The 27,707-nt window shown below is 41.2% G+C and overlaps 1 protein-coding gene and 1 non-coding gene across 3 annotated transcripts; both read right to left on the minus strand.

Moving 5' to 3' along the window:
* Window positions 1–937: 937 nt before the first annotated feature.
* Window positions 938–27,485, minus strand: nt5c3a (5'-nucleotidase, cytosolic IIIA). Of its 2 annotated transcripts, none has more exons than XM_078252101.1 (8): window positions 27,216–27,485; window positions 9,883–9,981; window positions 8,836–8,905; window positions 8,584–8,716; window positions 7,607–7,696; window positions 5,863–6,025; window positions 4,508–4,708; window positions 938–1,261 (listed from the first exon to the last, which is right to left on the minus strand). In XM_078252101.1, the coding sequence occupies exons 1-8, from the start codon at window positions 27,351–27,353 to the stop codon at window positions 1,160–1,162; spliced, it is 996 nt and encodes a 331-aa protein (XP_078108227.1). In that variant the 5' UTR covers window positions 27,354–27,485; the 3' UTR covers window positions 938–1,159. The 2 variants fall into 2 exon arrangements, with proteins under 2 accessions (XP_078108227.1, XP_078108228.1); XM_078252102.1 differs by lacking the exon at window positions 27,216–27,485 and adding an exon at window positions 11,022–11,092.
* trnap-agg (transfer RNA proline (anticodon AGG)) lies at window positions 3,557–3,628 on the minus strand. The gene has a single exon. It is a non-coding gene; the product is annotated as a tRNA-Pro (tRNA).
* Window positions 27,486–27,707: the final 222 nt, after the last annotated feature.

Genomic DNA, 27,707 nt, shown 5'->3' on the forward strand with positions numbered 1-27,707 from the left:
GGGAGTGACTGAGAAGTTGTTGATGTTCAAATGTTTTGGCTAAGACCTGGATCTTCCCAATCCTACCTACAGCACCTTTAACCATAAACACTGGCACGGAAAACACTTGATTGTTGAGCCAGCTATGAGAAGTCCACAAATTCAAAATGCCATGAATGTTTCAACAGTAAAGAGCTGCATCTTCTTCTGTGTTGATATGATGCCAAATAAGCACATTAGGTTAAAAAAAAAAAAAAAAGAGGAAGCTTTTATTAACGTAAACATGGCTTTTCTGTGTTCCTACATCCACAAATCGACATTACTGACACACATGTTCGTGTACAGGCCGATTCCCCCGTACACAGAATTTAAAGTGCGAAATCCGAGTTTTACGTTGACAATCTGAATCCATTATTCTCGTAAAACCAATACTGTGAGAGTGGTTATTATATTGTTGCCGTCACCTTGCAACATGTTGTAATTTTGACTAGAAATTGAATTTTTCCCGACGTCCTGTATGTACTGAATTACTTTAAAGGACCCGCAAAAGCTCTTAACGTAGCTTTTGCAGATGCATGTGTTTTATGTGTGACAACGGCCTCCTTTCCCCTGTCTGACCAGAGTCACAGAATCAGAGGAACCGAGGTGACGGACGCGTCGGGACAGCTCAAAGAAAAACACTGTCAGTCGGTAGGCGCCTGCTTTCTGGTATACAATTATTACCATATGAAAAATAATCCAACAATGGCAACCATGAGGCGCAAATTATAAAGATGGAGTGAGAATGTCTGGTTTTTTTAACTCACTTTTTGGTTATTCTGTTGTTGTTTTTTTAAAATCATAAAACGACTTTGAGAGAACATTAGAAACAATTCAAATGGACAAAACACACCAGAGACAGGCTGATGCAGCTGTGTGGACTTTTAAAAACTGTTCATTCAGGAGATGTCTCGAGGGCTTTTTAGAGAGAGAGAGAGAGAGAGAGAGAGAGAGAGAGAGAGAGAGAGAGAGAGAGAGAGAGAGAACCAGAGAGAACCAGAGCTAGAGAAGGGGTTGGACCATCGACAAAGGTTTAGGTTGGTGTTAGAAGTCTGACAGGCCCAAAGCTGGAAGGGGGCTGACGGGAGGAGAGGAGAGGAGTGGACCTGGGGGGGGGGGGTGGGGGGGGTCGAGCGTGGAGTTATAGAACCTTCTGGAGGATGGCGTTGGGCACCTCCAGAGTCTCGTCCTTCACCAGGACGATGTCATAAGAGTCCAGATATTTGTCCAGCCGCTCTTCCACCTGCAGGGTGAGAACGGGAGGAAAACTGTCAGCAGCGGCTTTACAGTTCATGTCATGAAAGTCCAAGCAGCCGCAGCAAGCAGCTTTCTAAAGGACAATTCCGGCGCAAAATGAACCTAGGGGTTAAGAACACATGGGTACCAAGACGACCAACCACGAACGCCGACCAACCACGAACGCCGTGTAACCAGGTTACTGGTTACACGGCGTTCGTGGTTGGTCGGCGTTCGTCGTTCGACTGCTCATGACTGTTTTCCCAAGATGGCGCCTGCCTGTTTACCGAACCGGTACTGTCTTTATAAACTATCTTTTTAATAAACTGTCTGTACACTTACAAAGTTCTCAATGTTTCGGTTAACATTTAGGGACCCTTATGCTACCGTGGAAGTGTGGTGCTATTTTGAGCCTTGTTACTTGTATAGAAATAGCTATTTCTTTTTACTTTTGCGTGCCCCGACAACTAGCGTTATAAGCTAATTAGCGGTTTGCGCTCAAACTGGTCACATTCGATTAGCATGAAAACATATCCCAGAGAACGGTCAACTTGGTACACGTGCTATTAACCCCTAGGTTCATTTTTGCGCCGGAATTGTCCTTTAATGGTAACGTAGACTCGCTGTGTTCCGGACACTTTTGACGCAGTAAGCACAGTAAAAGTCCCATAAAATATCAATGCGTGGAAAGATGACGCCTGATTGGTTTACCTGTCTCTGGGGGCAGGTCTTACACACATACTATAGTTTGATTGACACATTTTGGGCAAATCATTCGAAAAAAAAAATCTTTAAAAAACTGTCAGGCACGGTGTCCGGATTAGCGCGAGGGCTAACGCTATTCCGGACGGTGGGAATTTCACGTCAGACAAAATGCCTCTGTAAATGTATCCCTTTAAAAGAAAATTGTTTTAAAAATGTGCAAAAATGTACTCGTAAATATTCTATGAGGCCTTGAGAACGTTTCTGTCATTTTGATGGTGGGTGATCATGCGTTGAACCAGTACTTCGCAATCTTAAGTCTTTGGAAACTTGCACGGTTTCTCCTTTACTATTGGCTCTGGAAACTGGATGTTGAAACAAGGATGACATATATGTATATATATATTGCCCATAAAATTAAGTATTCATTTATAGAATTTGCGGGGAGGAAAGCCAAATGTCCGGAATACCGTGAGCTGTCGGAAGTGTCCGGAATACAGAGAGCCTACGTTAAGTACTTAGGAACTAGGGCTGAACGGTTAACCGCTTTCAAATCGGAAATTGAGATGTGAAGAATGTGATTAGCTAATCGTGTAGACCGCGATTAATCAATATTTAGTGGAAGGTTTGGTTCTAACATTTTTTTTATTCCTCTTTTTATCATTATATTTGCTGTTCAAATGCTGGAACAATGTTACATTGTCACCGATTGTTTACAGAAATGTCCTATTTTCAGTGGATTTTTCATTTATTTTGTATTCCTTTATTACTCCGTAAAAAAGTTGCAATATGTAGATGCTGCTGTTGAACTGAGGCGTATCAAAAAAATTCAGTTTACAGGCAAGTACTGATATTTATTGTTGTTATTATTATAACTTTAGCTTTTGTGATAAATGTTCTGTGTTTGACTGCTCAATATTCCATGCTTATGCTTCTTGCTGGCAATTCATATCTGTGTTCTCATCCTTCCAGAAGAATATAGAGCCGTGTTTGATGGTGTCTCATGTTATAATGCTCCATGACATGTTTCATCGGTTACATAGTGAATATTGAACTATGAGCTAGACTTTTAAGAAACAATTTGCAAATCTAATTGTAATCGCAATATCTGGCAGAAATTAGACTTTTCCCCCCCAAATCGTTCAGCCTTATTAGGAACTGTACATTTTGAAGGCAAACTTCTTCTTTTGCCTAAATTCTAAAAGCCATGAACCAGGACACGTGTACAGTCAGGGTGAAGGATTTTCATCACATAATATTCACAAATAACCCTTTTAAAATCGTTTCAAACTCTTCCTGGAAGTCGCAGAATTTGGCTGTGAAACAAAAGAGAATTGTGTGCAATTTCATCAAGACGCATGAGTGCAAAATGCAAAAAATAGAGCTGGATAGATGGGATGTCAATCTGGAGCTGTCATTTATTTAAGAACTAACTATCTTTGAAAACTGGCACAGTAATTGCACTGTAGTCTTATTATAAAATGATGTTATGCAATGTAATGTGTAAACTTCCCATTTCTGGCCAGAAAAATCTAACAAGTTAACTATGCTATGATGATTATTTGGTATAGGGTTTAGGGTTATATTTTGGCAAAAATGAGGGCTCGTCCGGGATTTGAACCCGGGACCTCTCGCACCCTAAGCGAGAATCATGCCCCTAGACCAACGAGCCACATACATGTTCCTTTTGCTAACAGATTTTGGATTTACAAGATGCCACGTTAGCCAAACTTCTGTCTTCTCTCAGTAACTGTTCCCATGTGTCCTCAGATACACTTCTTGCAACAGAGTGCCATCTGCAGGACGTTTATGGTACTGCAGCCAAAACCGTGTGCCAAAAGTTTCCCATGGAAATTTCATGCCGTTTTATACAGTCTATGTTCCCATCCAAACAGAATGGCGGTTGATGTAACATCATTGCTCTTGTGTATGCACACATCATCATCTCTGCAACTGCTTTAAATATTGGTAATAGAAGTACAAATACAAACACTTTTTTGAAGTCCTAGCACCTAATTTTGTACATTGTACTCTTGGGACCTTCTCATTTGGCCTCCACTAAAATTCCAGACAGAAATATTTGACTTTTTATTCACTATATTTATCTGACAGGTTTAATTCCTTTTGGATGCAAACTCCTTTTGCTCTAAATTCTAAAAGCCATCAACCAGGACACATGTACATCCAGAGTGAAGGACTTCCATCACATAATATTCACTAATAAAGTCTTAAAACTGTGTCAAACTCTTTCTGGATTATATTATTATATTATCTTGATCTATTCTATTCTGTAGACAATGTACAATATCATCAAGACGCATAAGTGCAAAACCCAAATAAATCTGATCAGAAGCAGACACACTCAACAGGAAACGTTAATCACGTTGTCTTGACAACCTCAAATTTGTTTAAATCCCTGCTATTCGATACTTCCGTGTACAGCTCAAACATCACCTCCCTCCCTGACCGTGGATTATTTCTAAGAATGTGAACTCAAATAACTAATGCGTTTGTTTTCGGATCGATTGTCACGCCTCTTGGCCGCCCGTACCTTGTCGTTGAGGAAGCCGATCTTGAGGATGTTCTCCACGTTGGGCGCGCCGTCGGCCATGCTGAGGTCCCCCAGCGAGTCCCCCATTAGAATGATGTTGGAGTAGTCCTTCACCTGTTTGAAGTAGTCCGTGTTCCGCAGGGCGCCGTCGTGTTTGTTGTACACGTGGATCAGCTCGCCTTTGAAACCCTTCAGGACGCCCTGCGAGATGTGGAGCAGATCCAACCAGCGCGGTGAGACATCAGCAGCCGTGTTAGAAGCCCGTTCTCCCATTCGATCACGCACTATTCCCTATATAGGGCCCTATTTTAACGATCACAGCGCACGGAGTAAAGCGCCTGGCGCAGGTGCGTTTAGGGTGTGTACGAATCCACGCTAATTTTCTATTTTGACCCGAGAGGACATGGTCGGCGCGAAGACAACACAAGGGTTAAATAGTGAGCTATATAGGGAACGACCAAACAAGATTTCGGACTCTCACTGAAAAACACATCGTTGCGTCAGTAGATGCGCCGTTTATATGTGTGAAGGAGGCGGGCGCGCCCAGCATCATGTAAACAAACTGAAACAAAATGACCTCTAATACGTCCCTGAAACAAACTCAGAAGAAACATAAAAGCATTTATATGTTGCATGTTACATGTCCACTGTTTGGACACGAAAGTCCGCTCCATTTTTCCTTTTTCAGTTTTTCGCGGCTGCTTCTGCTTCTTCTTCTCCGCCAGGAAACCACGGCCGCGTTGCATACGGGAGTGAAACGTAGGGTACATCGTATGTGCACTCAAATTAGCAGTGCATTGTGGGTATTTTATATATTCGAACACCACTAAAGAAATGGCGAACACACTACATAGCGCACTGTTTCCGTGATAGGGGACGGTTTCGAACACAGCTAGAGTGTGTGTAAGAGCCAATTAGTGCCCTTGGTATAAATAGGAACCAATCTTTGGTTCCTCAGGTGCAACCCGGAAGCGCACGCACACACGCGCACACACACACACACACACACACACACACACACACACACAGTGATTTGTCTGGAAACCCAACAAAGATACCATGGAAATAAATGGAACCAAAGGTTTAAACTGCAAATATATGACTTTGGACTTTCATTGATCAAAAAAGGTAAAAAGTGCATCAATTACTCTACCTCAGATTGGTTCCTATTTATACCAAGGGCACTAACTGGCTCGTACAGTGTGTCTTTAGTTTATACAGGGCCAGACGGAATCTGCGGATGCGAAATACTCCAGACATTTTTGCAGATTTGTAAAAATGAAGGCCTGGACGAGGTTGAGCTGTAACACAAGCAGAAGAACAGATGTGTCCGTCTTTTTTTCTGCGGGACTCACGTTTTCGTCAAAGTCCATGAAGTTGGACACGACTTTGACGTTGGGGTGGTAGACTCCGGCTTGGTGGAGGATTTCCTCCAGGACGTCGCCCAGGCCAGCTGAGAAGATGAAGACGGGCACATCGTGCTGCTGCAGGCTGTCAAAGAACTGCTCATAGCCTTCCCTGAAACCAGGCAGACGCAGAAAGGGACAGCTTGGTGAGAGACAGCAGCTATTCTTCAGGCAAACAAAGCAAACGGGGTATCAACAGTGAAATTAGTGGCAAATCTGATGTCATATGTGGGTTTTTATATCACTCTGTAATAACATTCAATGAGTTACAGATAGTTTATACTTTAAGGCAGTGGTTCTCAAGATTTTTTCAATAAGGTTCCCCCTTTTGAACAGATTTTTTAAGCCATGTACCCCCTAACCAGCGCGAATAATTTTTGGTAGAAAAAAAAGAGTTTATATATATAAAGAGGAACAATACAGCGAGTACGTGGTGCTAATGAAAAAAGAAAAATGACACAACCATGGAAAAAGACGGTAGAAAGAAGGAAGGCAACACCAGGGCGACAAAAAAATTGAAATAAGTGACAAACTTCGAAAAAGTGACAAAAACTTCGCAGAAAAAAAACGTTGAAAAAAGAGACAAAAACTTCGAAGAAAAAAAAAGACAGTAAAAAAAGTAAGGAAGAAAGGCAAGAATAGGTCAAAACAAATGACAAAACCTTCAAAAAAAAAGTGACAAACTTAAAAAACGGCAAGAAAAACTTTGAAAAAAGCGACAAACTTGGAGAGAGAAAAAAGACAGTAGAAGTAACTACAGCCTTGTAACTGAAAAACATTTTGCAAAAAATGTCACGTACCCCGTGCAGTCCTCCAAAGTACCCCTAGGGGGACACATACCACCATTTGAGAAACACTGCCTTAAGGTATGCTACAATCTGCCATTTCACTCTCTTCTGGAAATGGGCTGTGCAATGTGAAGGGTTTTCTTTGACCATATAAAACATAGGTTTATTTGCATACTAAATTAAAAAGCGACAGTTCACCCCAAAATCTTCCCTGTAGCTATTCATCAGTCTAGATTGTTGACCCCAGCTACTCAAGATGATCCACAGACCTGGTTGTGAGCAGTTTCGTGTGGGAACCATTTTCTTTCTACCATACTTCCTTCATGAAACTGCTCCCAACCAGGTCTGGGGATTATCTCGAGTAACTGGGTCATCATCTCTGGAAAGAGACATTGCTGTTGAGTTTTCCAAATGGGTTTTATTGGCGCTTTGAGCACCAACAAGCCGAGTGCCGTCTTAGTTCCATTGTATTGGAGAGAAGGCAGACATCTCTAACACTGGGCAACTCACACCAAAACTATCTACACTGATAAATAGCATTACAGGTAAGAGGTAAAATATGTATTATTGATTTTGGGGTGAACTGTCCCTTTAAAACTTATTCAAATTAGCATTTTGTTCATTAATACAAAGTAAGTGCAAATAAAGAAAGTTTCATTATTTTTTTTTACAAACATTAAATATACAGACAAATATTAAAACAGCATCAGAAAACATTAATAATTTAGATCCAGGTGTTGTTTTAAAAACAGCCCTGAGGATCCACTGAGCCCAGACCTTCTCACTCAGTTGTGGCCTTTCGAGATCAGACTAGAAAGGCCAAAGGCTGGACCCATGATGCAACAGTAAACTGCAGTAACCCTATAGTGTTCAGAGAGGCCAGGCGAGCGTTGAGGAACAAGTACCTGAGTGCAGCGTCAGACTCTCTCACCATCTCTGCCAGTTTGTCTTTCTCTATCCGCTGCTCCACAAGCAGTGTGTGAGACTTGAAATACCTGCATGCAAACACAGACACAGAGTTTAGCTACACCGTTTATACCGCTGCAGAAAAGTATATTCTGCTGGTTGTAACTTGCGAGCAGATAACATAACTGAGGGCCCCATTTTAACGATCTAAGAGCACGGCGTGTAGCGCATGGCGCAAGTGCGTTTAGGGCGTGTCCAAAACCACTTTTGCTAGTTAAACGGTGGAAAAAAGGGTCCGTGCGCTGGGCGCATGGTTCAAAAGGGTTGTACTTAGTGTCTTCATTAATCAGAGGTGTGTTTTGGGCGTAACATGCAATAAACCAATCAGAGATCATCTCCCATTCCCTTTAAAAGCCAGGCGCGTTTGGACCTTGGAGCATTGCTGTTATGATGGCGGATTTGCACCGTTATATTTTTAATTGTAATCTTTTGCATGTTTGTGTGCTGCTGTGTGCTGCTGCGCTGCCCTGTGTGTGTGTGTAACAAACATAGTGTGTGCGCGCTGTGCACGAGCCTAGGCACATTTTACTAATTTGCTGTTAAAATAACAATGAAATGCTGCATTATTGACTTTAGACCAGGTTTTTGTTGGTCAATGGTGCGATCACTTCCCGCTGCCTCAAGATAGCAATATGCCCAGAATGCACCTGAACACACCTCCCTGTAAGACCAGCACGCCCAGAATGCACCTGAACACACCTCCCTGTAAGACCAGCACGCCCATGGGCGCACAAGATGGGCGCAGGTGCATTTGCTATTTAAACGACGTGGGCGCTGGACGGCAAACTGACAACTGCGTCGGTCTTAAACTAGCAAAGACACTTGCGTCGGGCTTTGCGCTGCGCTGCGCCGGGTGCAAGATAGGACCCTGTGCGTGTTTGTTACATGTGTGTAGATTTGTGTGCATGTGTCTTACCACTCCACCATGAATGGGTATTTCTCCTCCATGGTGAGATGAGGGTCGATCTCGATGGGATAGTATTTATTCTTGAGCTGCAGCAGCTTCTGTCTGCACTCCTCTGACACCAGTCTGCAGTTCTCAATGATATCTGTACAAAAGGAGGAGAATGACATTGTTATGACCCGTTTCAAACGGGCAAGAAAAACCACATGGAAATTGGGAAGTTGAGAATTTCAATTAAGGTTGACAAATAATTGTTGTACTTACAGTGACACGACGGACAGCGTTTACCGTTGATAGCGAACTTGCTCAACGTCATGTCGAAGTCTGTGATGATCTGCAACAGAGCCGGGACCATTTGGTTTACCAGAACCAGAGGAATACATTTACATTACACTGGTCTATAAAATGTCAGAAATGGTGAAAAAGCGTCGATCGGTGTTTTCCCAAAAGCACAAGATGGTGTCCTCAGATGTCTTGTTTTGTCCACAACTCAAAAGATACTGTCACAGAGGAGTGAAGATACTAGAAAATATTCTCATATAACAAGCTGGAATCTGAGAATTTATACTTTTTTTTCCCATAAACATTTACTTAAAAGCGATTATCAAAATGGTTGGTAATTAATTTAACAGTTGACAACTAATCGATTAACCGTTGCGGCTCCAAATACATGAATCGCACACATTGGATCCTTAAACACACACACTGAAAGAAACAAAGGACCTCATGGGGAACCTAAAAGAGTGAGTGACAGACAGTATAAGACCATACACAAAGAAATCGATTCACATTCGTATCGCGATTCAAGCTCTACCGATTCATTTTTACATACATTTACTTTTATTTTTTTTATTGTATGTATACTGCAACTACATGGGAAAAGTAACTTCATTTACATACTGTGAATCGTTTTTGAATCGAAAATCAATTTTGAATCGAATCTTGAGCCTAAAAATTGATATTGAATCAAATCGTGACATTTTCTGAATCGTGCACCCCTAATACACACACACACATCATATACTTTATTACAGCTGGAGAAAGGCCGAATGCCGGGCTGTCATTGCTGCTGCATCTGAAAATGCTGCTTGGAATGCGCAAAAGCACTAAGAAGCAAATTCCGTGTGTGTCTCTAGAAAGAGAGTCTACCTTTTCCAGGTAATGGGCTTCAGAAATTAACGAGAGGAGCCTTCGAACCTCCGCCAGAAGTAATCCCAGTTGCTATGGGCTTTTGATCTTAAGTACCACTAGGTGACGCGGTTTCACCAGAACACTGAATTGATAGGGTGCCATCAGGACTTGAGGTTCTACCTGTAGTTTGGAAGCTCCTCCTTTGATGAGGCCACAGATGATCTGCTCCACCCTCTCAGGGTCCCTCATGTGGACCGTCGACTTCTCAAACTGAGGCATCTGGAGGGAGAGAGAGAAGTTATTATAGACCGATGCTGAAACACCCCCTTTAGCGTAGACATAACAAACAGCAAAACTGAAAAACACGGCGTGGAAGACATTTGATCGGCACTAACTTAGTCTTGCATTACCAGACCTTCCTCCACAGCTCTTTCTGATGTAACAAAGTTGACAGGTGTGGGAGGGGCAACACACCAGCTGCGCATATAGTAGATGTACACTGCGCTGAATAACTGAAATAACACACACACACACACACACACACACACACACACACACACCTTCCCTCTCGTTACATAATCAGCATCAGACTTCGTAGCACCTTGTAAATCACTCTGATCCTGCAGAAACATGATGCGCCAGAACAAAAATGTAGGTCTTCCAGCCTGCTCTCTCATAAGCGTATCACTCGCAAACAAACACACACTTATCTCAGCGTGCAAAGAGCCAAAACAACTTCCCGAACTTCATTGTTGCCAAGTAAAGACGAAGGAAAAAGTGCAGAGGAATAGAAACATGCTGTGCTGCACGGGGTCACAAAGCCTGCAGTCTAGGAACAAATATGAAAAGGCAGCAGCAGAGCGGAGTTTTGCTGGGTGTGTTCCCCTTAGGGCAGTGAAATTCAAACTCTTTTGAAACATGAAATACTGCTTCACTATCAATGATTAAATACAACTGCACTGTAAAGACACTAAACGTGATACTGCCAGATTTGCTGCATCACATTCCTTTCTCCAGTTTAGTTTTTAGTGTTTTAAACAGACGCTCTTTTTAGCGAGCACAGGTAGCAACATTACAATCTACCAGAAGTGCGAGGTTGGGAAAAAGCCTCCGTTTCTGGATTAACATTACAAGCAACAAAGACTGAGGTCAAAGGTCAAATATCCCAATAACAGAAGACGACAATCAGGAGGATTTTGTTACCTTTTTAGCACTTAATTTTTTTATTACTATGAACCAAAAATGGCTACAGCCTGGAGTATGACCAGTTACATAAAAAAACACATCCGCACATCCACACAGTACACACACTAACTTACCGCGGGGCTGTTGTGTCAGCTTAAACAAGAGTGAGGAAAAGATTGTGTGGCTGCAGAGGGCTTTTATATCTACAGCGACAGACAGGGAGGGAGGGGGCGTCACCCAAAAATGGATTAGACAACATAACCCCTCCCACTGTGTACTCAGAGGTACAAACACACATACATTTACAGAAACAGTAAATACACAATGACAATTTCAGCTGACCCATGTCAACACACTAAATGCTCTCTCGCACACGCACAGGCACACACACACACACACACACACACAACACACAAACACGTATAAAAAGACGTGGAATAGGGCCAGTGGAGGATAAGTGACATTTGTAATCTACCCTTGGTTCAGTGATGTCACCTTTGACCTTTTGAAAAAGAAACCTTTAAAATCAATCAGAGAGGGTAGACTCGCTTCAGCACTACTGCTGAGTACACACATTTTAACAGCCCCCCCCACACACACACACACACACACACACACACACACACACGCACGCAGAAAATAGTGTGACGGTGGACGGCAGGTCACGAGGGTCAAGGTTCAGTGCGAGCGTCAGGCTGTTGGGTCTTACAATGGTTAGTCACACATGACGAGCACGCAGCCAATGGACATTCCTCACATGCAAACACACACATACACACACACACACACACACACACACAGAGGTAATCAACGGTGTGTAATCTTCTCAACGGTTTTAACTGACATCACTCCAATCCTTCGGTTCACCGGCTCCATGTCCGTTTTAGAACCGATTTTAAGATTTTACTGATCGCATTTAAAGCACGTCAGGGTCTAGCCCCCGACTATATCACAGAAATGCTGACCCCATACTGTACGAGCCTGTTCGCAACTTTAGATCCTGGGGCGGGGCCCTTTTTAACCGTTCCAGAGTCAAGGCTCAAAACCAGAGGTGACCGTGCCTTCTCCATCAGGGCACCTCGGCTTTGGAACTACCTGCCCGTGGACATAAGTAGGGCTGGGTACCAAATTCAATACTTTTTAGGCAGCGACCGAATTGCCTCTGAAGTATAGAGTATCAAAAAAATGCCCTGTCATTCAATACCCAATTTCACTACTTAAGGAGTAAATCTCATCAGCGTCAGTGAGCCAATAAGCACGCAGCATGCTTCCACCAAGATCTAATAGGGTCTGTGATTTGCTGTCCAACGTTACACGTCGTAGAGGAAGGCAGGAAAAACTCTACGTCACACAGAGACGGGGCTCGCGTAGTAGGAGCTGAAAAATAGATAAAAAGATTTGTGCCGTGATGTGTAATGTTTTCTCTTTGTTTTTATAAAATTGGTATCGGAAAAAAAAGTAGTGTTTGGGAATCGGTATTGAAGTCACGGTATCGGTATCAGTACTGAACATTTTTCAGACATAAGGCTTGCTGAAACACTGACTTCTTTAAATCACTTCTTAAAACACTTTTTTTTTTTTTATTTGCTTTTTATGTTATGTCCTCTTTTAAATCATCTTTTTACCCTTATCATCTGTTCATTTTATTTTAAGAATTTATTGTCGTTTTTACGGTCCTATAAAGATGTCCCATCTTCTAACGCCGCTGCTTCGATGTTCAGGTCACACAGAAATTCTGCCGGATGTCACCGAGTACGTTTACATGCACACCAATATTCCACTATTATTCCTAAATATGACAATATTCAGAATTTTATACGGGTCATGTACATGTACAGCATATTCCAGTTGGATATTCCGAATAAGGCCTTTTTCCGAATATAGCATTTTCTAATTAAGACGTGGGATTTTCTGGTATTATTCGTGTTTTAGAGGCATTGTTTGGACATGTATACAGGGCATTCGGAATATGCGTCTCAATCTGGGTTTTTACCGCAGGCTTATGGTCAGCTCTGTGCGTTGCTATGGCTATCGTACACAAACCAACCAGCCGACAGTTTGCAAGGCTGGAGACCCGATAAGGAGGAGAAACACAGCTACTTTTAAACATCATCAAAGACTTGGATATCAACAGGCTTTTTGATTTGCGCACACATCGCTACGCCGACCTTTTCAAGAAGCTGGTTGAAGGAATGAAAGAGAGAGGCTGTGTTCACACGGTCCAACAAGTCCGTCACCGCTGGTAAACTTTGAAAAAAGTCGTATTTTGCACGGCTACATGTAAACGGGAATATAAGTGGAATATTCTCTTTCATTAGCCATGTAAACAGCTTAGTCGGAATATCGTCTTTTTCAGAATAAGGGCAAAAAACGGAATATTATGTGCATGTAAACGTAGTCATTTTTTTCCGGCCGGATGTCCGTTACTTTCCTCTTTCTTTGTGTTGCATTTTAAACTCCGGTGGATTTGTGAGGACTATGGTTAACTGCTCCTCAGATCTCTGCAGGGTAAATCCAGACAGCTAGCTAGACTATCTGTCCAATCTGAGTTTTCTGTTGCACGACTGAAAACAACCTTTTATATTTGGGTATTCATTTTGAACCTTGACCTCCTATTTATCTATCTATCAGCAGCTTGTCGTGCCAGAGACAGAGTCGCACTAACAGCTGACTTCAGACTTGACCCGGACTCGACCAAAAATACTTCAGACTTGACTTGCGACTCGACCCAAAAGACTTCAGACTCGAGCTTCGAGACTCGTCAACAACCTGTTTCCGTGCAATTATTGCTTTTTAAATCAAAATGTATTCATGCATTTCTATTTTCTTTTATTGGCGCATATACGGGGAAACGTATGACGAGCTGTATGTCCCCTGCCCTTTGCCATAATGTGCAATGTAACGCATGTGCCTATGTGCGTGCACTCACATATCAAAATATGCATTGACATGGCGACACCAAGTCCTCCTGGAGTTGTGCCTTTTGTCATTAGTTTTGCTTTCAATAACTTGGTAAACAGTGGCAGTAAACCAACGGCTACATGCAAAGTGTGTGGCACCAAGATAAATGATGCCGGATCAACAACGTTGGACTTCATCAGGCATCTCAAAACGCACCTAAATAGGTCAGTCACTCACACACTAATGTGAAAAGAGACGTTACATTTAGCATATATCGTCACAGGTAACAAGCTAACCATCGCAAAGTGTTGTGCTAATGCTGGGAACAGGCAAATTGTATCTTATAGTTAGTAGTTGCTGAGGCTAAGACATCCATGGCGCACAGGAGGCGGGACGCACGGATCCATCTCCCCAGGAACAAACGCTGTGTCGGGGGGGGGCAAACTCATGTGATGCGTAATTGATCCCGTGGATGATTTGTAGGCTATTAAGTGAACAAGGTGTACCCGGTCCACCAAACACTGGACCGTCTTGACTGTCTTAATTCTGCACATATTTCTGTTACTGTAGTCCTATTTACTATTTCATTATTTCATCCATGCGTGGCGCAGCGGATCCGTGTGCACTGTCACCTGCCGTGGAGACGCTGGCCTCACTAACCTCTCCTCCGCTGAGTCGGGTCTCCCTCGCGCTGGACTCAGTTTCACTGAGCGTACTAACACTTAGAAAATAAATGGTATTACATCAGTGAGTTCAAACTGCTTATTGTGCGTAATTTGGACTGACACTGAGATGCATGTTGTTCTGTAACTGGTGTGCGGCTGCTACTATTCTCTTGATTTCCACTTCGACATTAGACATTTTTTTGAGTGAAAGAGACGTTCCATTTAGCATATATCACCACAGGTAACAAATAACACATTGTATCTTTATAGTTGTATCCATATGATGTGACAGACTTAGGTTAATATTTCACCAGGTCCGAGGCCTAGAGGGATGTGTTAAGTAGACCCCATAAAAGTCATCCTACAACTGATTTTGATACTGCACTGTATGGATGGTAGCTACAGGACATGCTTTGAATTCATAAGATTTAACAATACAGTGTTAGGGACAGATCAGAGGTCCAGAGACTTGAGACTTGACTTGGACTCGTGGCTAAAGACTTGAGACTTGACTTGGACTTGCAAAAAATGACTTGTGAACATCTGTGTCGTGCATTAAATGTAGTATTATCTTCTGCAAACAAAACCAAAAGCAGAATCTAATCGTAAACCTTATCTAACAGTTCAGTTCCCATCGAATTCTGTCTCAACCCAAAACCTCAGGGTAAGGAGGCGTGAGGATTAAAAGGTTGTTTTGTTAGAATTGGGAATGTGACAGCAAAGCTCGGTGGAGCTATCAGAACATTTTTCTAAAAGCCTTACATAAGTCCTTGTTTGAATTAGGGATAGACCGATTATCTTCCCTGGCCGATTGTCGGTCCTGATTTTTTGGCAGTTTGTAGATTATCTGTATCGGCGTTTTATTTGCCTGATAACCGATAAAGTTAATTAATTAGAAAAATCCGCTACTTTGGCTCCGCTACAGCTCTGTGTCTGTCCCTCTGCTTCGGTTTCACTCCCCACTGAGTCGGACTTAATGTCCCGCCCACAACACTTTCTGACTACCTTTTACTGTGTATTATGTTGAAAGTTTCTAATTTATTAAATACTTGCTCAACGCATTTAAACACAGTTTTGAGTTGGAGTGTGTAACATTCCAAAATCTTAATTTTGACTTCAAGATTTTCATTTTCACTGTAATCGCATATCGGTTCAAATATCGGTTATCGGCTTTAGTAACTACTAATAATCAGTATCGCTATCGGGCCTCGAAAAAACAGTATCTGTCGATCCCTAGTTTGAATGCTACTTTGCTGCGAAACACACTCGCAGAGAAAATGTTATCAGTCCGATAGACTTTTCCAGCAGCTGTCAAATTGCCTGTCCAGCATTCTCCCAGCACTATTTTTGAAATGCCACCTGACCTGCACGCGCCTGAGCAAAGGTTAGATCAGATAGGTACATGCTGCTGTGACCCAGCCTTGGCCTGTTGGGGTCAAAGGTCATCAAGACAAAGTGCAGAGACCCCGTCAGTGTTTTCCCTACGTTTGTGGAAGACTAGAGCAATAGATAGATATATAATATACACAAAATAGCTTAAAGACAAAACTAAAAAAGTCCACTATCATTAAGTCTGAGAAAAGTTTAGTTACATTCATTCGGCTTAGGAGGTCGCCAAACCAGCTTGGGTGCTGCGCCCATGCCTTTGAGCCTCACCTTAACAGGTGGCAGATTGCTGATCCCAGGATTGTTGTTGTACCTCTGACAAACAACTGTACTCATACTGATAGTGCTGCAACTTCTGCTACCAACACCCCTTTACTACAACTATTATATTTTCCATAAATGCCACTGCAACTTTATCTACTACCAGTCTTACCATTTCTACTAGTCTGTTACTAAAACACATACTGCTGACATTACTGCTGCTATTGATACTACAGCAACTTTGACTATTTTCTCAACTTCTACACAACTGTTACTACTACTCCTGATCTTCCTCCTTCTACTGCAACCTTAACTATGACTATTTTTACTTCTACAATACATTTGCTGCTAATTTGCTTCCTCTCCACACCTGTCCAAACAATAACCATCTTGAAAGTGGGCGTTCCGACGAGTTTAGGCATATGAATGCCTTCAAGCTGCAACCAGACATGAATCCAATCCTCCAATTATTTTTCGGTGAACACGGCGTGATGTTATGACATGCCTGAGAATTGTTAATGTACGAGACAGCGCCTGCTTTGCATCAAGGGCCTTCATCAGTCTCCTGTTGCCCCCGCAGTCTATGGTGGCCCCACCTACACTAAAAACTGCTCTGCTTGTCATGGTGACAGCCATCTGTTGCTACTGATAAAGCAGCATGGCCACTGGCAGAAGCGTTCACAGGAAGGCCCCCAGGAAGTGCGCCGGGCTTTCAAGCAAATTGAACATAGTGGCCAAAGAGTGGAATTGCAATTCCCAACTAGTCACCTGATGCCCTCGGGCCCAAAAGGACTTTTTCCCATAGACATACGTATCTGAAATTGACAGCTGTAAGTCATTCAATACATTTCTTTGAGCGTCACGACCCCAGCAAAATGACTTGTTTCACTATCGGAAGTTGATCCATTCATTTCCATCAAACATTTGGAAAGTCTAGAAGAGCTGCACGATTAAATCATTTTATCCCTATTCAAGTTAGCGGAGCGCTAAACCGTAAGTAGCCGGCTCGGAGGTCTCTATTCAACCTGCTCTATGGGCCGCACAGAGCAGGAGCAGCGCCGGTCATCCGGGTCATTTTTGCCTCCATGATGGATTCATGCGCCACTGAGCAACACTCAGAGGAACGAACAGGGCTCCGCCTCAAACGCTGCGTCCAGTTCTTATTATACAGCCATGGTTGGTCACTGCAGGAAGAGGCTGGCCCGCTCGGAGTTCAGGTTATTCTTCCCCAATAAAACTCCAATTTATTTTCGTTGCAATTCCCTCAAATACGTCACAATCTAGGACTCTCTTCTTGTTGATCGCTGACTTAAGAAATGCCAATACTACTGAGCGTGACGATAACTAATTCCTATAATCAAAAATATAATATATGTTCTAATTCAAGATACCGTTCTGAGATGAGAGCTTTTGGTAAAATTTGACTTACTTTTTAATTGCACATGAGAGTTTTGTCAACGGTTAGTGGCCAATAATGTTTATGTATGAATTCTGCCAAACCCTCATCAACTTTCTAAAATAAGAGAACAAATAAATTCCTTCTTCCGTGAATGATCAGGGAAACCAAACAGCACTGAGTTGTTATTTTTGCCTTTGTCATTTTTTTCATTTAAACTTATTAATCAAAGTCAGCATCTGCTGCAGTACACTTTGGGTGTGGTATTTTATATAAGCCATAACTGGCTTCTACCACACCCTCTCTGATTTTTTTGTTGAGATGTTAATGACTCTTCTTGTTCCCACACGTGTGATCTTTTGAATATGCAGAAAGTTTCGAACAATAAAAGGAGAATAATAATTTCCTTTACATAAATAAAGCCCTTTGCACCATGAATTGTTACATTAGAATTCACCAGAATGCAGGGAATGAAGTGTTTGACGCTCAAAAATGTAATGGGGAGGACCCCCAGACCCTGCCATTATTATGTGTCCCACCCAATGTTAAAACAAAACCTACGCCATTGCTTCAGTGCGATTTGAGTTTATGTGTGTGAAACAAAGTAACATAAACCTACTTCAACAGGGCAGCTGTTTGGTTGTCTGGCTTTGCCAATGATCACCTCTAATGTTCCTGGAAATTCAAAAACTGAGGCTCATTCTACAGTTGCACTCGCTGCTTTTATAACTCTGCATCTGCATTCAAAGTTGTTGTTAAATGCCCTTTTCCCATCTGGTGGTTGTTTTTGTCATTCAACAGCTATTTACTAGTGAAATAAGTTATTGTTATAGTGATTACATTATTATTAAACATTTAATTTTGACGATATGGCCTTAGCAATAAACAAGCCATTCTTTAATGTCGCCAACTGTTTAGTACCCTTCTTTTTCGGTTTTTCGGTTCAGGCACCGTTAAGGCACCGGTACCGTTTAAAAAGTACCGCTTTAGCACCGGTATCCAAACCAAACAATACCCAACCCTAATATTGACTCTAGATTCAAATGTGTGATTAGATTAAATACATAATAAACAAATACAAATCTTAAAATCAAGTTCATAAAGTCACTTTCTTTGCATTCATTTGATTCCCAATCAAGATACACTGGTAAGAATTACTTTCCATTGTTAACATGTACTTAAAAACTGTTCTGAAATGCAAAATAATAGAATTTTAATCATGTGATAAAACATGCGATTAACTACAGACATTCAACGATTAATCGCGATTAAGAAAATGTAATCGTTTGACAGCCCTATATAAAACCCATCTTATTTTTCAAACGAAACCCCAGACTTGCAGTTTTAAGCGTAGCTCTGTTCTGCCCCCCGGAGGCCAACAGGGTGAAACACACAGCAGCTTTCCTCTCCACCTAACCCAGCCATAGGCCTTTATCACAGCAGACAGTGGTGGCTGGACGTAGCAGGAAAAGTACAGGTGTAGTTGATAACATTAAAAACAACTGCATTACATCTGGGGCATTCACAGAGGCCACGCGGTTATAAAAAAAAAAAAAGTTTACAGGATTTGACTTCACACCTAGAAAAAGATGACTATATTATATAATATATATATAATAATTTATGATGTAAATATACCAGTTATTTGCCTCATTTTTTAAGGGTTTCCTGCCGCACTTAAGTTATATTGCATAACTAGTTGGGCCTCAGCATGTAAGACAACTCTAAAGTCCTTAGAGACAACATATAAACAAGCTATACAAGTTTTAGATAGAAAATCTAAAATGTACCACCACTGTCAGATTTTAAAGAAACTTGAACTGCTAGATTGGGAGAACACTGAAATACATTGACTCTAGATTAGTTTTTAAAATCCGTCATGGTCTAGCTCCACCTCCTTTACAGGAATATATAAAAAAGAACTCAAACAGCTCAACCAGAGCAGGCTCCAGAGGTAACTGCACTGAGTGCATTTGGCCAGGCTACTTTTTCCTTTAGCTATATACGAATTATCAGCGCAATACGTGAATTATCAACTCTCACCTCATTTACAACAGGTTAAAAAATGGCTACTGCAAAATCAAACCTGTTGTCATTAGCTGGGATAATCTGTAATTTGTCCTCTGTTGTTGATCTGTAATTTATGTAATTGTTTTATTGTGATGTTTTACTCTGATTTGTTTTATTTATTTAACTTATCTTATAGGGACCATCAACCTGTCAGGGACTAAGGATGGAAATTAGCCTTTGGCTATAATCCTGTATATTTACATGCTTCAAAATGTTCATTAATATACACCGTCCCTTTTTGAAATAAAATAAACTTTAACTTAAGTGGAGGCACCCGCACAGTATAAATCTATATTTACACACAAATCACTACACAACCCCTTAAGCCTTTATAGACAAAGAAAAACTCATCCAATACTCAGTTTGACAACAAAATACAAGTTTGAAGCATTTGCAGCTTTTCAGATCATTAGGTAGTCGGCCATTAGTCGTAGGGTTGATGGTTCGATCCCCAGTGGACTCCGGTCTACATGAGCAAGACACTGAACCCCAGGTTGCTACTGATGTACACGCAAAGGGGGGAAATGGAACTTGCTTTGGACAAAAGTGTCTGCCAAATGAATGTACTGTACCGCTGAGTAGGGGGCGCACCGATCCGATATGAAGATCGGATATCGGCCCCGATATTGACAAAATAGCTGGATCGGGGATCGGAATAATTAACAGATCCACGGGCCGATCCACTTTATTTTATTTATTTTTCTCCGTCGCAGCACATCCTACGTCATTCGTCAGCAGCACGTGCGTCGCATGCTGGAAGAGCATTCACTATTTTGCTTCTACTGCTACATTTTATTCATTTCAATTTATTTTAAGAAGTTTGATTACATTCCATTTTCGACTTGAATGCACAATTGTTTTCTTAAATGACAAATAAATAAGAATCCAATACATTACATCTGTGTTATTTTGTCTTAGTTAGGAAAGTAATGTTTAGTTAGGAAAGTCTGGTGCCTTTAGTCTCTTCCACATGGTGGAGGGAAGGTATACGGTGGAAGGTGTACAGTTTATTATTAATTCAACAACGGTATCGGATCGGTATCAGGTATCGACAGATACACAAAGCCCTGGCATCCTTATCGGTATCGGGACTGAAAAAGTCGGATCGGTGCATCCCTAGCGTTGAGATAAGGTTGGACAAACCGAGACAGGAATTTTACTGTTCTTATACATAATACTTATTTAGACATTTAATGGCAGGTTAAGGTTTGTTAGGTTCATGGTGAAGCTGCTGTTTATTGAAAACAGAACTTCCAAGAAGAACCACCTCGCAAAGCACGTAAATACAAACATGTTTGGGATTTGAAAAGCTTTAAGTTTGCCGTCTGTGTTTTGAAAAGACTTTTCTGGTAGTATTAAGAGTCTCATTCAAGCCCATGGGTTTTAGGATACTCTGCTGTACAGCTTCACCTTTCTGCAGTTTTAAAAATCCAACCATTTTTTTTCTTGGGCAATTTCTTCTATTCTCTATCACAATTAAAAAATATTAGGGTTAAATAATTTTTTTTTTTACACGTATCAGAAGTTTCCACGCTGAAGGTCGGACAGGAAATGGGTTTCAATCCAGAAGCCACATTGGCTACTTGCATCCCAAAACACATCCTCTGGTGTCGTTCTTAAACACAAGACTGGATTTGCAAAAGAGCAAAGCGAACAAAGGGCGGACGGCTGCCCTGCAGCTCGGTTGCCGTGTTATTGTAGTCCATTTAATTCCAGAGACTTTGACTACATCTCTGGTGGTCTTGCAGCTACAAAGTTAGAATCCAGGAAATGATCTGAATCAAATAAATGGCAGTGTTAACTGAAAATAAACTAACTAAGATCAAAAAGAATCGCATCTAAACGTATCTGGGTAGCTCGTCGGGATGGCTGATTTCAGCATCCTTTTGATTTTTTAGCCCTGTTAATGAAACTAAATGACATCAGCAGGGAAAGAACAAGACATGTGCGTTTACATGGACAGCAGTAACCGTGGTATGGTTTTTATGGTTTTATGCCAGTTTTACCCGTATACGTGAGCGGAGAAGAATGGAAAGATGACAGGAGTAACTCTACTTCCAATACAGTAGGTGGCGCTCTGCCAACGCAAAACTGGCTTTTTCTTCCGGATGTCAAAATTACACCCACGTACATTAGTAATATTTAACAACTTCATGTTTCATTCACACACTCTTGTCACAGCGTAGGAAAGCACAGTGTTCCCGCCAGATGAACACGGATCGGCTCATTATAACATTATCTGTAACCAGTGTCGGGTGGAATTAGCAAGCTGACTTTGTTAGTTAACTAACATTAACGTTAGCCAGCGGCCGCAGCGGGGGCAGCTCGCCCCCTCCACTTCTTTGCCGAGACACAGTGTTGACAGCCCCGGAGATGGACAATGTGTTTACCCATCTCCCGGTGTCTGCTGCTGCCTCGGCGGGGAGTAAGACAGACGCACCGCAGGCTATTTGCTGCCGATGGCCGTTTTGATGTCACAGCGCTGACGGATTATTTCCAGTTCAAAAACCACTCCAGCGGAGTGGGGAGGGGCAGTTGGAGCATGCGCAGACGCTTAACCCGACCATACTCCAGTTAGGGTGTATACATGGAGGAATACCCCGGTTACTGAAGGAGTTCTCTACCTCTGTTAACCGGGTTAGGAGAACTCCAGTTTTAACCGGGGTAAGGTGTTTACATGGCGTTTGAGAAATCGGGGTATTGCCTTAACCCTTGCGTTGTCCTCCCGGGTCAAAACTGAAAATCAACACTTTTTTCTTTTTTTCTACATTTGACGTTTTTGTCGCTTTTTAAAACACTGTTAGTGCCTTGTTTGACACTTTTTTCAAAGCTTTATTCTGCTGTTTTCTAGGCGTTCAATGCCTTTAGTTGCTTTTTTCAATGGTTTTGCTGCTTTTGTCATTTTTAGACAACATTCTTTGACTTTTTTTTTAACATTTTAATTGCAAAGAGCGCTGCGTTGAACCATCCATGTTATTTTTGTGCAATGTTGTTGAAAGAAACCCACATTTCTGATATAGAAAACTTTGAAAAGGGGTCAGACTTGACCCGAGGACAACAGGAGGGTTAACCTGAATATAATCTGTTTTTTTAAACTGCATGTAAACGCACTGAATGACACCTGAGGGCTATTGCACAAAACCAGGATAAGGGATTAAGCCGGGATATTCCAGTTATCCGTGGATGAATTTAGCCTCGACTTGGTTACACAAAAGCAGAGGCACCTAAGTTACCATGGAGATTTATTCTGTGCAGGTAGCCTGCTCGTGACCAGGCGAACAGCCAGGATGTATTAATCCTGGAGCCTTTTCTGTTCACTCTGCAGTGCTTTTTACCTTATTCTTATCAGCCTGCATTAAAATACAACAGGTGCATGTTGCTGTTCAGTAAAGCACTGTGATTATTTAAAGTTGACCATTATTTTTATAATTATTCAGGTGAAAATCATTGTTACTGTTATATGGCTGTATGAAAACTGCTTGTTGTTAGTGAATATATTACGGCAGTTGTTGAGAGAATTAGAAAAGGCTGATTTAAATGAAGTCAGTGATGAAGGACAACATATAAAGTGCTGTACACGTGTTAGTGGTTCTAACAATGGCAGACTGGTCAGGGACAAATGCACCTTTAATTATTTTAGTTGATTTATTTCTTTTAGTATTCTTTAACAAAAAAGACCATGTATGTTCCTCTTCCATGTGCACTGTATTAGGCATTCTTAGCACACAATGTGTGTTCTCTCCAGTGAACTGGGACTATAATTTGGGAGGATTGAACAATTATTATAGGTTTTTATAACTGTACAATCCTCCCTTATTATGGTCTTAGTTCACTGGACCAGTAACTATATAGTTGAGGCTAATGTACATACTGGACATTCATGAAACAACAGGGAGAGGACACCTCAATGGTTTTTGACCTTATATTTTGCTGGGGGGAAATAACTGATGAATACACTGTGTTACAGTCATGTTTACAGTGTACATTAAATTGATCACTTAATTATCTTTATAGTTTCTAGATTTCAGAGTCCAATTTCTTCAGTGTCTCTCTTTTCTATGTCCATTAATAGGCCTTCAAAGCAAAGGAAGCAAAGCATATAATATGTAAAGAAGGAAACCTCTGAAAAAAAAAATAATAATAATAATTGAGAAAAAGCGTAGCAGAAGTGGACCGACTAAAATAATATATCTAAAAAAATTTACATTTACGAACTACTGCTCTTAAATGAAACCATTCAAGGAGTTAGTCCAATTATTTCCACAAACAAACTGTTGTACACGTTGCTGAAAAGCGAGCAGTGGAGCAGTAAATATGTTACTTACGTACTTACTTATAATTTAGCTCATACGAGAGAGAGGGAGAGTAAAGTCAATTTTCTGCGTAACAGGCTGTCTTCTGCTCACTTTTAAGGCAAAGAGTACAACTGCTCGTTTGTGCAAATAATTAGCCCAACTCCTTGAATGGCATGGCGGTTTCAATTAAGAGCAGTGGTCGGTTAATGTATATTTTTAGGCTACTTAGGCTTTCAGTCTGCCTCGCTTTCTCTCGCTGTTTTATTACAGCGGCCGGGTTTCTTTTTACAAATAATGTGTTTCACGTTGTCATACTTCCATATGAAGCTGCTGCTCACTCTGTGTAAAGAATACACAATGCGTATTCTCCATTTTAGCAATAGTAAATCAGAAATCTGTGATCGACCTCGCGGCCTGTTAAAGAAAGCCGTGAACCCGCATCTATCCAAATTACTTCAGCCTGGCTCGATTCCTCCTCAGTGGCTTGGCCTTCTTGAAACGCACCTAGCCAGGATGCACGGATTAGACTAGGTCAAGCCTCGCTTTATCGGTTATCCTGGATTTATAAATTCTACTTTTGTGCAATACCCCCCCCCCCCAAAGAGCTTCCCTGGATCTTCCCCTGCTCACTTTGTTGTGTATATATAAATGTCTGCTCATGGTTTGACTCAGTTGCTCACAGTTAAAACACATACACATAACTCAACACATAGTGAGGCCAACACGATCACAAATCAACTCCAAGATGCATCACAAAGGGCACAGTTTCAAGTCCTATCTCTGGCCCTCCCATCAGAGATTACAGCGTATGGCCTCTCAGGTTAAGTTAATATATTTCACACACTGGCAGTTAAAATTGCCAGTTCCTAAATCAAGAATGATGCAAATAACCAGATGTAAAGCAGTCAAAAGGTCACAGTATCGTCAAACCTGCAATGATGGAGTGGAATGCCAAACATGAACAAAAAGCTGTGTTGTGTACGATTTGCTTTTACGCAAACCAAACATACGGCTGTCACACCCAGCCTCACACTTCAGACTGTTGGGAGTCAGCCAATGCTGATAAAAGCACAATGACATAATGAGAGGAGGTTACCTGCCAGGGAACACAGTACAAGCAATAAAACGATAAATGTTAAGTCTGAAGCCAGAGCATTTGACTGCTGTGGTGGCCACTTTGAAATCTAAATGAACTGTTTCTACTGTAAGTGATGAAATGTGAAAAGTGGCAGCTGAATTTGAGGGACCCCCCCTTTCAGGTTAACAGGCTTTGTGAGTGTTTGTGTGTCTGTAGACAGCACATACAAATATGCCCCTATATGGGTGGAGCCAAATAACTCAGACATGAGTCATTATACATTCCAGTAGATATACAGTACATAGAAACGCCCTTTTACAAAGTCTAAATATCTTCTATAGCCTAAGAAATATAGCATAAAAAATGTAATATCCATGCACCACATACTGTATAAGAAACTATGTTGTGAAAAAAATAAAGATGTATATTAAACCACTTCTTTGTTGAACTACATATATCCTCACATAGGCATTTGAGTGATGGTGTTTAAGTTGAAAAGAAAAGAAATAATTGCCTTTATAAAGCCGTTATGCATTATTTATTAACTATAGACCAAATATAATCAAGAAAAGTCACAAAATGCTCGTGGAAAATTCAAATGGTTATATGTCCTGTGTGTAGGCCTGTAACAAATATTACATCAATGTCTAATCACAAATTATTTTACATAATCGCCGTTTTCTTTGTTTAACCGCAATTCATTGTTAACATTAGTCCTAAGGGGTACATGTGTTGATGGTAATAGTCAATTTGATGTTCATTTAAGAAAACAATACAATGTTTAATGATAATAAACAGGCTTGGTTCACTTCCTAGGCTGTGTATCTGTGTTATTCCATTATCTGGGTCACGTGACAGTAATATGACCGAAAGATGTATCCTGGGATTCATTCAAAACTTGTTTTTGCTTTAAAAAAGTAACACGTCAATACATATTTTGAATTTTGACTGAAAGATACAATTATATTGTTAATCGCAATTATTTCTGAGACAATTAGTTGTACAGTAAAAGTTTCAAATTGTTACAGCTCTACCTGTGTGCACAGGTTCAAACACCAGATAGAGATATATATATATATATATATATATATATATATATATATATATATATATATATATATATACACACACACACACATTTGGATAAACAAGATTCAGTGAACTTGACATTTTGTAAGTAATTTAAGGTAAGAATAAAGTTGTTTTCACCTTTTTTTTTTCTACCCATACAGACAAATGTAAATAAATATACATGTTCGAATGCGTATAGAAATGTTTCTAAAAACTAACAAAAATGGCAGATGCCATACAAGGAACAACGAAGAGACATGCCGTATTTAGAAAAAAAATATTATTATTGGTATTATTGACAATTATACTTGAATCACACAAATCTTGACATATGGTACTTTCCTCTAGTATTTCTTATTGGTCTGCAGTTTGTGTGAATGTGTTAAGTTTGTGCAGAAGGCTGATTCCTGTCGGCCAGGTTAGAAAGCTGGACTGAGTGTGTTGTTTGTGTGCTGTGTGTGCTGCCTGTTCAACAACAGTAGCAGTAGCAGCAGCAGCAGCACGAAGCTGCGTCCAGGACAGTGAACGCGCTTTAGAGAAAGTCACTAACACAGAGGGTCGGCTGTCAAAACTTTCTGGTCAGAGAAGCTGCTGCTCTTTCTGTTGGAGAAGAGCAAACTGATGACCTCTAAAAACAGCTGCTGTTTTAAAGAACATCCGCGCCTGCGCAGAGCGTCATGGAACTCCACTACGGTCAAGTCACCAAAAGTAACAGTGTCAGACATGACATGATTTTCAGAATAGAGGCGAACACGTGCTGCAATGTGCTCTGGGTGTTGCATGGGTAAAAATATTTAAAACAGCAATTCCAATGTTTTTAATGCTTTACTTACTCTTTTACTCTTTTTAGAGCCCATTTTGAACAACTTGTGTTTCCTCAATATACAGTATAGCACAATTCGATTTCTGATTCTACCAACCAAAGTGCAGATGCTCACATAGCCAGCCTCATGGCACAATATACAATAACATGTGAAAATTATGAGCAAAGTTTAGAATGTCCCAGAATACATTGCTACTACTATATAATGCGCCTGTGGTTAAAATTGAAAGTGGTCCTAATGTTTTATGCTCTCAACAGCCTCGTTAAGACTGGTTAAGTGACAAAAAAAATGCGCGCTTTTATTTTGAAAGTAGAACTCCCTTAGTTCCTGTTTCTTATATTATCTACCCGTGGTCGTCTTGACGCAGCACGAGTTACTCACCATTTCTATGATCCTGGTTTTCTTGCCCGCTCGCTTCTTCTTGGCGACGATGTACTGGGCCAGAACCACGCCGCCGAACAGGGCACAGACGCTGGCGCTGGCCGCGGCTCCGACCTTCACCACGGCCGTCCTGTCCATGAAGGGCCCGCTGTTATTCCACTAACCAGTCGCCGCCCCGAGTCCACACTCCTGCTGCCTTCTGTCAAAAGGCGCCTTCCTACTGGTGCATACCCGCGGACAAAGATCCTCTATGCTGAACGAGAACAGTCACTCTGTTATTATTTGGTGACCAGCCTCCAGCGTAATATCTCGATGTTTGAAAAACATTACACAGCCAGGCAGAAAACAAAGCCAAAATATTGTCAACATATTATGCTTATTTTACAATACCATTTAACCATAAAATTTAAAAAAAAACTTTCAGCCATTAAATTAACTTTATTTGAAGCATGTGTAACATTACGTTACTTAGCAACAACATATAGCTAAGCT

Source organism: Sander vitreus, chromosome 6, assembly GCF_031162955.1.
Source record: "Sander vitreus isolate 19-12246 chromosome 6, sanVit1, whole genome shotgun sequence".
NCBI classification, from domain to species: domain Eukaryota; kingdom Metazoa; phylum Chordata; class Actinopteri; order Perciformes; family Percidae; genus Sander; species Sander vitreus.